The sequence below is a fragment of the Triturus cristatus genome, chromosome 10 (assembly GCF_964204655.1).
Source record: "Triturus cristatus chromosome 10, aTriCri1.1, whole genome shotgun sequence".
NCBI lineage: Eukaryota > Metazoa > Chordata > Amphibia > Caudata > Salamandridae > Triturus > Triturus cristatus.
In genome coordinates this window covers 387,496,977-387,510,326 of record NC_140593.1, presented here as the reverse complement: position 1 = coordinate 387,510,326, position 13,350 = coordinate 387,496,977, and the positions used below count along the sequence as shown (strand labels likewise).

General features: G+C 51.2%; 1 protein-coding gene across 2 annotated transcripts in view; it reads right to left on the bottom strand.

Moving 5' to 3' along the window:
- The window catches only part of LOC146789492 (uncharacterized), a 112,542-nt gene that overhangs the window by 76,247 nt on the left and 22,945 nt on the right, over positions 1 to 13,350 (bottom strand). For both annotated transcript variants that reach the window (XR_014969805.1, XM_085630096.1), the window contains exon 3: positions 13,190 to 13,270. Coding sequence is in view for 1 of the 2 variants with exons in the window: in XM_085630096.1 (XP_085486222.1) it covers positions 13,190 to 13,217 (28 nt within the window). In the remaining variant the exon portion in view is untranslated. The remainder of the gene's footprint in view (positions 1 to 13,189; positions 13,271 to 13,350) is intronic.

Genomic DNA, 13,350 nt, shown 5'->3' with positions numbered 1-13,350 from the left:
TTTCACCTGCGGATAGTGCTTTACCTGATGATGCTGAATATTCATATCCTACTGATGTCCCATTGCCCCTTTTGCATTCAACTGACATTGTCCAGTCTAATTCTTCCTTTGGAACTGAATCATTGACTTCCACTGCCCCTTCCAAATTTTCTAAATTTTTTGCCTGGTTCAAGAGACAATTTTTGGTTCCCCCCTGGATTTACATCTGGTTGGTGCTCATTTGCATTTTTTTGTTCATGTCCATTGGTTTTGTGGTGGTGTTTTTTAGATTGATAAATGGACACTACCTGCATGAACGTTCTACGCTTGGATTAATTAATGGAACTTTGGCCCCACATTCATCATCGCACATCATGAAGAGGGACCAGACCTTTGTTAATATCACCGCCTGGCCTGTCCGTGATGGAATAGCATGGGATGCTGTTAAATTTCAAATTCATGGCCCCACGGAAGTGATTAATGTGCCGTCTGTATATCGTGTCTCTATGGGTGATGTGGTAAAGCAAGACATTCGATCTGATGATTGGGATGTTAAAACTATAGAGACACTGTTTTCTGATTTAAAATACTATGCCGCTTTTGATGCTGAGGATTTGTATTTGAATAATGAGAACTATGCAGAGCAATTTTGTTATCAACATTATGGCACACATTTTCTCCATAGGGCAAACTCATTTCGTAGTTTGGTTAACTTTACACAGTGGGAACATTGCCCGGCCCCAAAGATTGGAAGTTCAAAAACATTGATCGCAAAGTTTTCATATTTTTCAGATTTTAGTGTAACTAATAATGCTTCTTTTTATTTTAAGCTTAATAATGACCCTGTTTCAAAGGTGCGTTTGACCCACACTAAATTGTTGTTTTCTAAATGCTTCATGGATGATTTGGCAATTGGTGGGTATGACGTTTGGAAACAGGCTATTGATCTCAAATGAGTTTGGGGTACTAAGTCTTGGCAGGTGCAGGGTACAGAAGCTTTACATCGTGCCTGCCTGATCCCTAACCACATGCTGTTTTTAAATTCTACTGTTTTCCAAACAACCTGTTTTGGATTGGCTATCTCTAAAAACTTAAAGTCCCCCTCGATCCCGGATCTGGGAGCTTATCCTGGTTGGGAGAATCACACAGATCTGTCCCTTACTATGTTGCAGTCTTTTATTTCCAATTCCACCTTCAATATTAGTGCATTGGACCCTACTGGTTGGTTGATATGGCAGAAAAATTCGGACACCTGTCAACGTAGATTTTTGGGAGTAAATCCTGGGTACATACAGGATAGAGTAGACCCACGTTTTCTGTCATCACATACTGTCACTACCTACTCGGTTGGTAAATTATGTCAGACATGGTTGCAACATTCCACATTAGATTCTGTTAAACTTCACTTGTCACGTTTGCATGACAACATTGATTTGAATGATTTTGTTAAGGGTCCCGCATTAGGAAGATCCAAAAGATGGGTGTATGCTGTTTACAACGAGGTTTGGAAGTTGTCACAAATTGAGGCTGCCTCCAGGCTCCGTGCTATTGACCAAGCCAATATGGAAAAAGTTTTGGCAGTAATAGATAATAGTATTAATACCTTATCTTCAAGAATATATACATTGGATAACATTGTTTCATCTGTTGTAGATATTGTCCAGGACGATGTGTCTGTGTTGTATCATGGTCAAAATCAATTACGATCGATTATGCAATTTGCTTGGACTTTGCAGACGTTAAAGGCGGGGAAAGTACCATGGGATTACATGAATGTTTCGTCTTTATTCCGCCCATTTAATGTGTCAGCAAAACAACAATTCATGTCCATGAAAGATGCTACATATTCCCTATTACGTATAGAAAAGTTAGAACTTTTGCCTTTTTCTGTTGCTGAGTCGGATTATAAAGTTTGGCTCGTACATGGAATGGTAACTTTACCGATTTCTATGTATAAGTTTAGTTCTTGCATGAAACATTATGCATTAGGCAGATTTGAAAAACTTGGTTCTGCGTTTTTGCATGAGGTCTGGTCTCTCCCATTTACATATCGATGTGAGAGAGACGGCAAAGAAGTTTATTTGAAGGGTGAGGAGTGTACGACTGCTCCTGATCATTCGGTAGTGTGTAGACATATCCAATTACATGGATCATGTAACATGAATGCCCCTAATTTAGCTTGCGTGTTGAAGGGCATTCCTGTACAAGTTATAACGCCATCATTTACGTTGCTTGCTAATGGTAGTTATCTGCTTTTAAATAGTGAGGCTTGCTGTGGGATGTTAGCTGGAATTCCTTATATTGTTTCAGTTTCACGAAGAGTAGTTTGCTGTAATAACGTGCTTTTCCCACCCCCGCAAGGCCGGCTTGATATATCCATCTGGCCGACGATTCCAACCTTGAAAGCAGAGTTCAATAGGATGAGCAGAATAAGGGCTCTTTTGTCTCAAAAGGAGGTAGCATTGACTTTGTCACGAGAAACATTTCTCCTTCAAGTTGCGAACACTCGCACGGAAGTTCAAGCGCTTTTGAATACTGACCTCCCCCTACATTTTGGCACACTAATACACACTATCTTCAATGCTTCTTCTACGACTGGTCTGGTGCACTTTTTTAAAATTGTAGGCTCTGGCCTTGTGACGTCTTTCCAGTCTATTTTTGGTATAATACCAGCTATTTTTCATTCTATTTTTTCTGGGGTTTTCGGAGGGTTTCCTCTGATACTCGCATTAATTGCTGGCATACTGCTGTTGGTCTGCGCACTACGCTATGGCTGCACGACTTGCGCTTCTCGACCACGGCTTCAACATGTTCCATCTGCGTAGCCGAATGTGGGAAGCCTATGGGACTTTACCGCTGGCTACCTTGAGCATCGCTTATGGATTATCCTTCAGATTCCCGTTTTTCACTTGTGTACAGCCTGTCTTTCACTGCCTCGAATGTCCGTTCCAATGGGCTCTGAATATGTGTCCGTCAAACTTGGTGTCACCGGACCTGGATTTTGATCAACTGATGTATCCCTTAGTGGTACATGAGTTTGACTGTTCTGGAGTCGGGTTTATGGCCTTGGGTGCGGCGCAAGGAGTCCTTGGGTTATGGGATATAGAGAAAGCAGCCATTGACTTCCTGACACGCAGTTACATCGAGATGCCTGCTTCTTGTCCACGTGGAGTGCTGGATGCTCAATTCCCTGTGGAACACGTGTGTTCTTTTTCTTTGCTGGATTGGATGTCAGCCAATTTTGCTGATGACTCAAATGATCTGCTACTGGAAGCTGCAGCCGCATATGCTGCTTATGCTTTCCAAAATTAACTGCCTGACGACAAGCTGCATGGAGTTAATTTTTTTTACCTTCACACAAACGATGGATTGTGTTTTTATATTTTTTTCCTTCTTTCTCTGATTTACTGAACTCACACTTCAAGCTCTTTAGTCTGCTTCATTGATCTTGAACTCTGCGTTCTGTAGACTTACTCGCCCCTGGTTAAACAGTGGTTCGATCAAAGGGGGATGTCACGTGGATTAAGGCCACTCCCTATTTACAGTGCTAAGTTAGCTTAATCGCGTTAGCTGTTAGAAAGCCATCTTGTTGCTTTTGCTGACTTTGCACCCGACACTGTTGTTACATGTTATTAATTTGAGAAATGCAGACTCGCTCTTGTCTCAAGGGAATGTTATTTATACATCCTTAACAGTTGCTAGTGCCCTTGGTCTGTACATCGAGTAAAGAACTGTTCTAGGACACTAGACGGTGCCGGCTGATTGTGTTCAGGGTGATCGTACCACTGTTTAGTCACAACATGCACGTAGCTGCAAATACCAGAAAGTCTTGTGCTTTAATATCACAGCGCAGCATATTGTTAGGGCATTCGATAGAAGAGCTGTTGCAGAGAACACTGAGCTGATCCTGTGATGTGATACATCTGAGCTGATCTATACGGTATGGGGTCCCCTATGCAAGCCTATGAGACCTTCTAATAGTCTAATAATATTTTATTAGTAACTAGAGAAAGGAGGGTGGTTATTTTCCACTGTCATTATAATATGATCGCTCCTTTTATATTCTATGGTATTGTAACAATGTTAATGGTAATGATCTTAACCATTTATCTACTTATGTTAGCCAAAGTATTGTTTAACAGGACTCGAGGTTTATGAATAAATTCTTTAAACTTTACTGTGTCTTAGTTATTCTGTTGTGGACTGATATATATGTGCAAACGGGTATTTCGGGTTCCCACCATTCCTGAGAATAACTAAGTCGCTTGTTCTGGGTTGTCTATACATTGGGACCGCCGAGCTAAATCTCGGATAACGAATGTGACACTAAGCTAGTCGGATAAGGGGTTCTTAGTTCTGAGGGGAGTTTCTGGTACACCACAATTCTCTAAGGTTCTGGTTTCCTGCGCATAGTTCTGAGCATACGCAGAATCCCTACAACAAGACCAAGCATTGAGGAATGTGGACCAAGACTTTCCTATGATAAAAGGGCGGGCCACACCGGTACTAATGTATGCGGAAGACGCAGTCCTGATGTGCCGCACTCAAGTGGGTCTACAAAGACTACTAGATTGTTTTGCAGCTTTTATGCATGACTTAGGATTAAGGGTGAACACAACAAAAACCTTCGTTATGAGGTGCGGCTCAGGTAGCAACAAATGTAGAGACATGCACATTGATGGACAAAAAATAGATTTTATCAATAGTTTTAGCTACTTGGGAATTATTTTCGATCATAAAGCTACTTGGGCTCAAGCAGTGAAAGCAAGAAAACTAGCTTTTATGAAATCAACTACAGCTTTAGACAATTTTTCAAAAAACTGGGTAGGAGGCCCCCAAAAGTCCTACTCCAGATCTTTAGGACTAAGTGCGTTACGACGGCAATGTATGGGGCAGGAGTTTGGGGACACTGCAATGCTCAGTCTTTACAAATCATTGAAAATTAGTTTTTACAGATATATTTTGGCACTTCCGAGCAGTGTATCGTCGTATGTTTGCCATTCGGATTGGGAGTCCCATTTATTACAGACTTAATCCAGATGGAACCAATTATGCTTTGGTATAGGATCTGGACGTCTGCAGAAACTGATTTTAATCGGGATATTTTAACTGACGTTTTAAATATGACTGGTGTTCTAAGAATGAAATGATTAAAATGTGTTCGGGATTTCTTTTATGACCTAGGACATCCAGAATTTATATAACAAACCAAGTACAATGAGTAGCATTTCAAGAAAAGAGCTGAAAGCTAAAGGTATGTCTCTACTTGAATCGCTCAAACTAGCAGGGGAAAATTTCTAAACCCTCTGTACTGCATAATCAACTGATCTTAACCACTTATAGTGGGGAGCGCTAGGTGGCGCTAATCAAGATGGCCGCACTGATGTGAGGCTCCTGATGCTCGACCCCTCGCATCCGATCTTCATCCGTGCCTCGCTGTCCTAGCAGCGCTCGGGAGGTCACCGTCCGCAGCGGGACCGTTGCACAACACTCGGTGCAACTTTCAGCCGCTTTCCAGCACCCTGGGCCGAGTTCTGGTGCCCTTTGCCGCGAGGACGTGAAGGACGTGGCCGGCTGGTTCTGCGGCCGGCGTCGGGAGCTTCGCGAGTCCCGCGGCGCCAGTGAGGGGCAAAGGCCGTGTGGCTGGTGGCGGCCTGCCGCCCATCGCGGGACCCGGGGAGGCGAACCCCTGTCTTCCACGGACCACCAGGGCGCTGTAACGGGCACAGTGGGGTGCCCCGGGACCTGCGGGGGCCCCGCAGCGGTGACGGCCTGGATCGAGCGGCGTGGACCTGCACAGGCGGCCACATCGGGCCTCGCTGAGACTGGCTCCTGTTTCTTCTTCACGTCACTGGTTGGGACTTGCGCCGGCGACGGCCGGGCGGCAGCCTCCTGGAGGGCCTCGAGAGTGGATCCACCACGAGGGGTGACGGCGCCTTGTGGGCACAGACGAAGGCGGCCGGCGTGGGAGCTCATCCCTGGTTTTTGCTGACGTTGGACTCCACCCCCACCCTACACCACCGGCTGGGCCCTGCCGCCGGCGAGAAGGGGGCGCCCTGTTTCCCCCCCCGGGTTTCACCCGGGCTGATTCTGCTGCCGGCCGGGCGGTGACGTCCAGGTCCTTGCCCCGGAGGGGTCCTGCTGTCGCTCGGGCCCGGGGGCGATCGCGGGGTGGCCCCACTGAACCGGGCGAACCTGCGGGCCCACCGCGGGGGACGGCGGTGTGGCGGACCAGGGACTACGCCTAATCTGACAGTGTCTGCGGGAGTGGGTCGCGCCAGAGCAGCCGTGGTGAGGTGAGAGGGCGGCACGGCCCGGATCAGAGTGGGGCAGCGGCGTTTCCAGCGGACTCCTGGTCTTCGCCGCTGGGGGACAGCAGTGCCTTTGTTCTTCCTCTCTTCTTGACCCTCCGGTCCCCGGCCCCGCACCGGCCAGTCGCTTGACGGAAGGGAGCGACTGGCAGGCGGTCCGCCATACCGAGCCTAGGAACCAGCGCGCACATCCCGGGCGCCATCATGGGCAAGGACAGGGGTGCCAAGTCGACGACCGCGTCCCACCAGACCAAAATTGACCGCTTTACGAACCCAGACCCGCCGGGTGCGGGCAGAGAGGCGGCATCAACTCCTAGCAAAGACCTCGCCGCCATCCTGCAGGCTATCAACGCCTCCCGCGCGTCCCTGGAGGGGATGGTTGGGGAGGTGAAGGTGGACTTTACGCTCTTGCGACAGGACCTCCGCAATGCCATGGCCCGCATCACGGAGACGGAGTCGCGGATTTCGACGGTGGAGGATGACATCCGACAGCTCCAAGACCAAGTCCGGGAGCTTACGACCCATTCCAAGGAGCTGCATCGGCGGGCAGAGGATGCCGAAAACCGGGCCCGCCGCAACAACCTCCGCCTGGTGGGCTTTCCGGAGGGGGTCGAGTCTGGCCGCACCGACGACTTCCTGGAAGAGTGGTTCAAGTCTTGGATGCCGGCGGCCAGCTTGTCAACCTGGTTTGTGGTGGAGAGGGCACACCGGTCGTTGGCAGCCAAGCCTCCGGTGGGGGCCACCCCGCGCCCCTTCCTTTTGCGGATCCTCAACTTCAGAGACAGAGACGCTATTCTGAGGGAAGCGCGGGTGCAAGCCCCCTTGTCCTTTAACAACCACACCATCATGGTCTTCCCAGATTACACCCGGGAGGTCCAGGAGCAACGACGCTCTTACACGGAGGTGAAACACAAGATGCGCTCCTTGGGCCTCAGTTATCAACTCCAATCCCGGCACGCCTCCGTGTTGTTTTCCACGGCAAGACTCTATTTTTTGACACTCCCCGGGCGGCCTGGACCTGGCTCACCGAGGAACGACCGTTGCGCCAGCCCGGGCGGGTGTCACCTGTTAGGCGACCTCCGGACCAGGACACTGCCAGGCTCCCGCGGCCACGACGCAGGAGGCGCACGCAATCCCGGCGGCCCCGAGGCGTGGTGGCGGCTGGGCCACGATCCGCGAGTGTGTCGGGGAGGAGACTGAGGGACTCATCCGCCTCATCCGGGACGTCCTCTCAAGTGGCTGGGGGTTCTCAACGCTGCCCATCGCAGCTGCCGGATCCATCTCCGACCCCCCTCCCCACGCACATAGACCTCTCCGACCTCTCCCGCAGCCCCGCCATGTGACTTTTCTTCATCCTCTGTATTGGCAGGGGGTTCGACGGCCTGGTCCCGCTGCGGGGGCACCAGACTCAGACTTGGACTCACCGGTTTCCCGCTCTTACGTAGTAACCTAGGACAGAACACTTACATCTGTACTTCAGGAGGGGTCCACCACGCTCTTTACACCCGAGCGCTCCTGCTTGGGGCTTTGTAGTTGTTAGTTAAAGTTAGGGCGACAGATGCTTCCGTTCTCGAAGTGTAGGGTGGGGGGTCGGGGGTGGGTGTTAGTTGGTTGTTCCTCCTAGGGAGGGGGTTCTTTTTAGTTTGGGTTTGTTTCTTACTGGGCCTGTCACACAGCAGCAGCCTGCGAGCGCCACTGTGTGGCTCCACACTGACACTGACACGCGCTCCGCTAGAGCCCGCTCTCAGCCGGCCTTCCCTGGCTCCCTTCAGTATGACATTCGTTATCCCCCTGGTGCTTGCATGCTCCTTGTCCCCTCCCCGCGCGCCCACACGTTCGGTGTCCTCCCGGCGCCCCCCTGGCTGTTCCGCCCCCGCTGCGACTCACGTCCACCGCCTCCATGGAAGACCTAGCCCCCAAGGCCCAGCTGCGCATCCTGTCCTGGAACGTGAACGGCCTGCTGGATAGGCTCAAGCGCACTGCAGTCCTTAAGTATGCCCAGCGCGTAGGGGTCGATGTGCTCTTGCTTCAGGAAACCCATCTTCTCGGTGAGAGATGTCCCTTTCTGGCACGCTACGGGTACGATCGGGTGTGGCACTCTGGGTTTTCCCGTGGCTCCCGCGGGGTGGCCGTCCTGCTGCGCCGCTCCCTCCCCTTTGTCCTAACACAGGCGACCCACGACCCTCATGGAACGGGGATTGCTATTTGCGGCACACTCGACGGTAGGCCGATCAGTTTTCTGTCGCTCTATGCGCCACCCTCCGGACTGTCGCAGGCTTTAGCTCACGCCGCCTCCCTGTTGGAGACCTTCCCGCTGGGTACTGTTGTGCTTGGAGGGGACTTTAATGCCGTCCCGGCCCCTCAGCTGGATTCGTCGGGACCAATTTCAGACTCCCGCGCTGCGCGAGCGCGGCAACTGGCGGGTTGGGCCGAGGCCCAGGGCCTATGCGACGCCTGGAGGATTTGGCATCCTCACACTCGTCAGTACACCCACACCTCAGCCGCTCACCACTCTCACGCGCGTATTGACGCGATTTTCGTCCCCCCCGCCGATTGCGGGGGCATCCAAGATGTCCGTATCCTCCCCAGGGGGATCTCGGATCACTCTCCGGTCATCCTGGGTCTGGGCATTCCGCCTCACGCGGCTCGGCCGATGTGGCGCTTTAACGCTTGGTTCCTCCAAGACAAGGCGGTGGGCACTGAGCTTACCCAGTACTACTGCACCAATGAGGGTTCGGTCTCCTCGGCGGGCACCCTGTGGGAGGCCTGCAAGGCGACCATTAGAGGCGCAGCCAAGGCGCATGTGGTGCGGCACCGCCGGACGCAGCTACAGCAGCTCACTGCCTGTGAGGCCCGGGCGCTGCGGCTGGAGCAATCTCTCTCTGAGCTCGACGACCCAGCTGGGAACCGGCAGCTGCGGCTCCTTCACGAGGAGATTCGTCAGCGATCCCTCGAGGCGGCCAAGCTTCTCTGGCAATCTTCGCTGGCGAGAGTGTATGGATGGGGCGATAAGAACGGCGTGCTGTTACATCGCCTGGCCACCTATCCCAGGACGTCGCGCATCATTCCGGCGATCACCGACTCCGACGGCGTGCTCCAGTCTTCTTCCGTGGCGATAGCGGAAGCTTTCGCCCAGTTCTATTCTCAGCTCTACCAGGCCCGGGCACCCGATCTTTCTCTGGCCACTCTGCTCGCGCCTAGTGGCGTGCGACTCACCCAGCTTAGGCCGGGTGAATGGGAGAGCCTGGAGGCCCCCATTTCCCTTGAGGAAATTGGGGAAGCGATAGGGCGTACGTCCGCTGGGAAGACCCCGGGACCCGACGGCTTCCCCCAAGAATTCTATGCCACCTATAGGGATAGCCTGGTTCCGCGGCTGCGGGATCACTATGCGGAGGTGATTAAGAAGGGCTCCTTCCCCCTGGAAGCCGACTTGGCCACGATTGTGGTTTTGCCTAAGTCTACGCCGCCGTCCACTGACAGAGCGGCTTACCGACCGATCTCTCTTATCAATACTGACATGAAGCTCTATGCGGCGGTCCTGGCCCAACGGCTCCGGCCCTTTTTGTCGACCCTGTTCCATCCGGATCAATGTGGCTTTATGCCCGATCGGGGCACCCGCCATTGTCTTCGCCGCCTCCACGTGGCCCTGGCTCACCGCCACCGTTTGACTCCATACCTCGCCCTCCTGCTTGCTGATTTCGTAAAGGCTTTCGACTCGGTGGGGTGGGCCTACCTGTTTGATGTTCTGACCCACATGGGTTTCGGCCCTAAGTTCTTGGGGATGGTACGGGTCCTCTATGCCCGCCCCCGTGCCAGGGTATTGGTCAACGGAGCACTGTCGAGGCCATTTCGGATCGGCCGGGGGACGCGGCAGGGATGCCCGCTGTCGCCCCTTCTCTTCGCGCTCGCGATGGAGCCCCTTGCTGCCCTGATCAGAACTGACCCTCTCCTTCAGGGCTGGGAATGGCCTGGCCTGGAGGCTGACAAAATCGCCCTCTACGCGGACGACGTCCTGCTGTATCTTGGAAATCCGCTGCGCTCCGGACCCCGTGCATTATATATCTTGGGCCGCTTTGGCCGGGCGTCTGGTCTATCTCTAAATTCGCGGAAATCGGTCCTGGTTCCTTTGCACCCCTCCCGGGAATGTTTCGATTGGCAAGCTACCATTCCCCTCCGCCGGTTGTCCTTTAAATATCTGGGCATCTGGGTCTTCCTTCTCCCGGAACTGAGCTGGGCACTTAACGTGACCCCCCTGGTTAAGAAAGCCAAGGCGGACTTGGCTAGATGGCAACAGCTACCCCTCAATCCGCTGGGGAGGGTGGCCCTCTACAAAATGATGATTCTTCCCCGGTTTTTGTATGTGCTGCAAAACACCCCCCTTTCCTTTCCAAGACCTTGGGTTCGTGAGCTGGACGGGATGGCGGCGAGATTTCTTTGGGGTGGTGGGAGGCCTCGGTTGGCTCTATCGATATGCCGCCTGCTCACCTTTGATGGGGGCTTGGGCATGTCCAATCTCTACCTCTACTATCTGGCCACCCGCCTCCTGGTCATTCATGACTGGTTTGGGGGGGGATGGTCCGATCCGGCCTACAGGGTGGAACTTGGGGATCTGGGTTTCTCCGGTATTCAGGACCGCCTGTATGGCGCCTCCATCCCCGCCTCCTGCCCGGATATCACCAAAGCAATCTTCCTGGCCTGGCGAGCGGCACTCCGCCACACCCGATGGACTGGGAGGCTGACCCGCGTCACTCCTTTGTGGCATGGGACATGGTTGCGGGAGGTTGCGGAGCTGGAGGGCTTTAAATCATGGGACCTACTTGGCATTTCCCAGCTGGGGGACGTCTGGCGGGGAGGACGTATGTGTTCCTATTGGGAGCTGCAGGCGCGTTTCTCCCTCCACTCCTCCCAATTCTATAGATACCTCCAGCTGTGCCATGCCATACGCACCTACCCCCCACTGGACGTTCGGCTGCCGGACCACAGCCCCCCGGAGGCTCACGTCATGATGGGTAATTTGGGGAGGGGGGGCATTTCCAGGATCTATCTCTCCCTCATCAACTGCACCCCTACATCCCTGGAGGGCCTTAAGGAACGATGGGAGGGGTGGGTGGGTCTCCTGGATGAGGCCGACTGGCGGGATGCCCTTATGGCCCCCCGCTTGATGACGGCCTCCGCCAAATTGCGGCTTATCCAAATTTACTACCTGCACAACGCTTATCTCACACCGGCTCACCTACACCGCGCGGGCCTCTCCGCTGACGCGGCCTGCCCCCGTTGTGGCTCTGAGCCGGCCGACTTCATTCACATGGTGTGGTCTTGCACGGAACTGGAGGGGTACTGGAGGGGCATAGAGTCCGAACTTACGGAGGTCCTGGGGTGGGAGGTGCCACATGATCCTAGACACTCCCTACTGGGCATCACTGACGGCCTGGATGGCACACGCCCGGAGCAGCTATTTTTCATGACAGCCTTAATGGTGGCCAAACGTGACATTGCAGCGGCGTGGAAGCAGCCGCAACTGCCTAGCTTGGCCAAGTGGGGCGCCGGGGTGGACTGGTGTGCAGCGCAGGACCGAACTCTTTACCGGGCATGGGGTTGCCCCAAGAAATACCGAAAAGTCTGGGGGAAATGGCTGGGCAACGTACCATGATAGGGCGGTTTAGAAGACGGGGGGGGGGAGTTTAGAGGGAGGGTGGGAATGCGGTGCGTTTTATGCTGTATTACTGTGTGGTGGTGGTTCGAAGGGCCCGAAAGTTTCTTCTGTTGTACTACCTAAAATAATAAAAACTTGTTTATCAAAAAAAAAACACTTATAGTATTCAACCATATCTCATTTTAGTACATAGTACTTATGATAGACTACTGTTGACTAGATTCAGATTGGGGATTTTACATAGAATAATTAGTTTCCCAAGCACGAATGATTGGACCAGGGTGATGCAATTATGTCCCTGAGATGATAGATCAGAACAAACGACACTTCATGCAGTTTGCTTCTGAAAATTTTATAACGTACAAAGGAAAAAATGGTTATTACCTTTTTTAAAGAAGCTTGGTTTTAGAAGATGTCGACCTGCATTCTTAGCATTACAGTTTTTAAAAATGAATTTACGATATGGATTTTATCAATGTTCTTGAAAAGTATTGTAAAATGTAGAAATTGCTCAATAGTTTTGCTAGTATAAAGGGGTGAAGAACGTATTTTAAATGTTTTTAAAGAGCTGTGTTGAATAATGAGATGATGAATATGTAAATTGTTTGGTATTGTTCTTATATTGCTTTTATGTTTTTCTGACATGGAAATCGAATAAAGCTTATTTATCTATCTATCTATATGTGGTTTTCAAAAATTCTAATAACATAAAAATATTTCTATTTTTCCGAGCTGTGTGTGGACCTAAATCAATTGGTAGTTTAGGATTATTTGAACTATACCATTCATTGCCTTTTCCGTCATATTTTCGAAAGGAGATAAGCGGCAAGGACTATTAGGAAGCCTTGCTAAATAGCCAGTTCTTCACTATATGAATTAAGATCTATCATTTCAATAGCTTATGTTTTAGAAGGCTCTTATTTTCCTTCCTTCAACCATTCAAGACATGTCCTTAAAAGGTGTGGCCCCTTCCTGGTCAAAGGCTCAGAGTGTGTCTATTGTTGTTATCTGCAATGGGGCGTCCTGGGCTGTTCTACTTGTATTCCTCATTATTCTCTCCAAATGGGAGATGAAAGAGAAATAGATTTTGGATCCAGTTTGTTATTTGCTGTTTAAAGCTCACATTTGTTTGCATACATGGTATCACGTAGTAGTCATGAAAAAAAATAATTTCTGGTCATGGGCACCGGCTTGGGATTTCCTCAGTATGTAATGAAGGTAAAGAGGAAATTAACGGATTACTTACTGGTTATCTTCATTACTCCTGGAGCCATCTTCCTTGTCCCGTTCCTTCAGTTCTCAGTTCCCAGAGATATCTTGCCTTTTGCTGGAAAAAAAATGTTTGATTTAATTACTTCAAGATATGGGATCATTTACAGATCTTCCTTAGGAGAGGAGTTAAAGGGA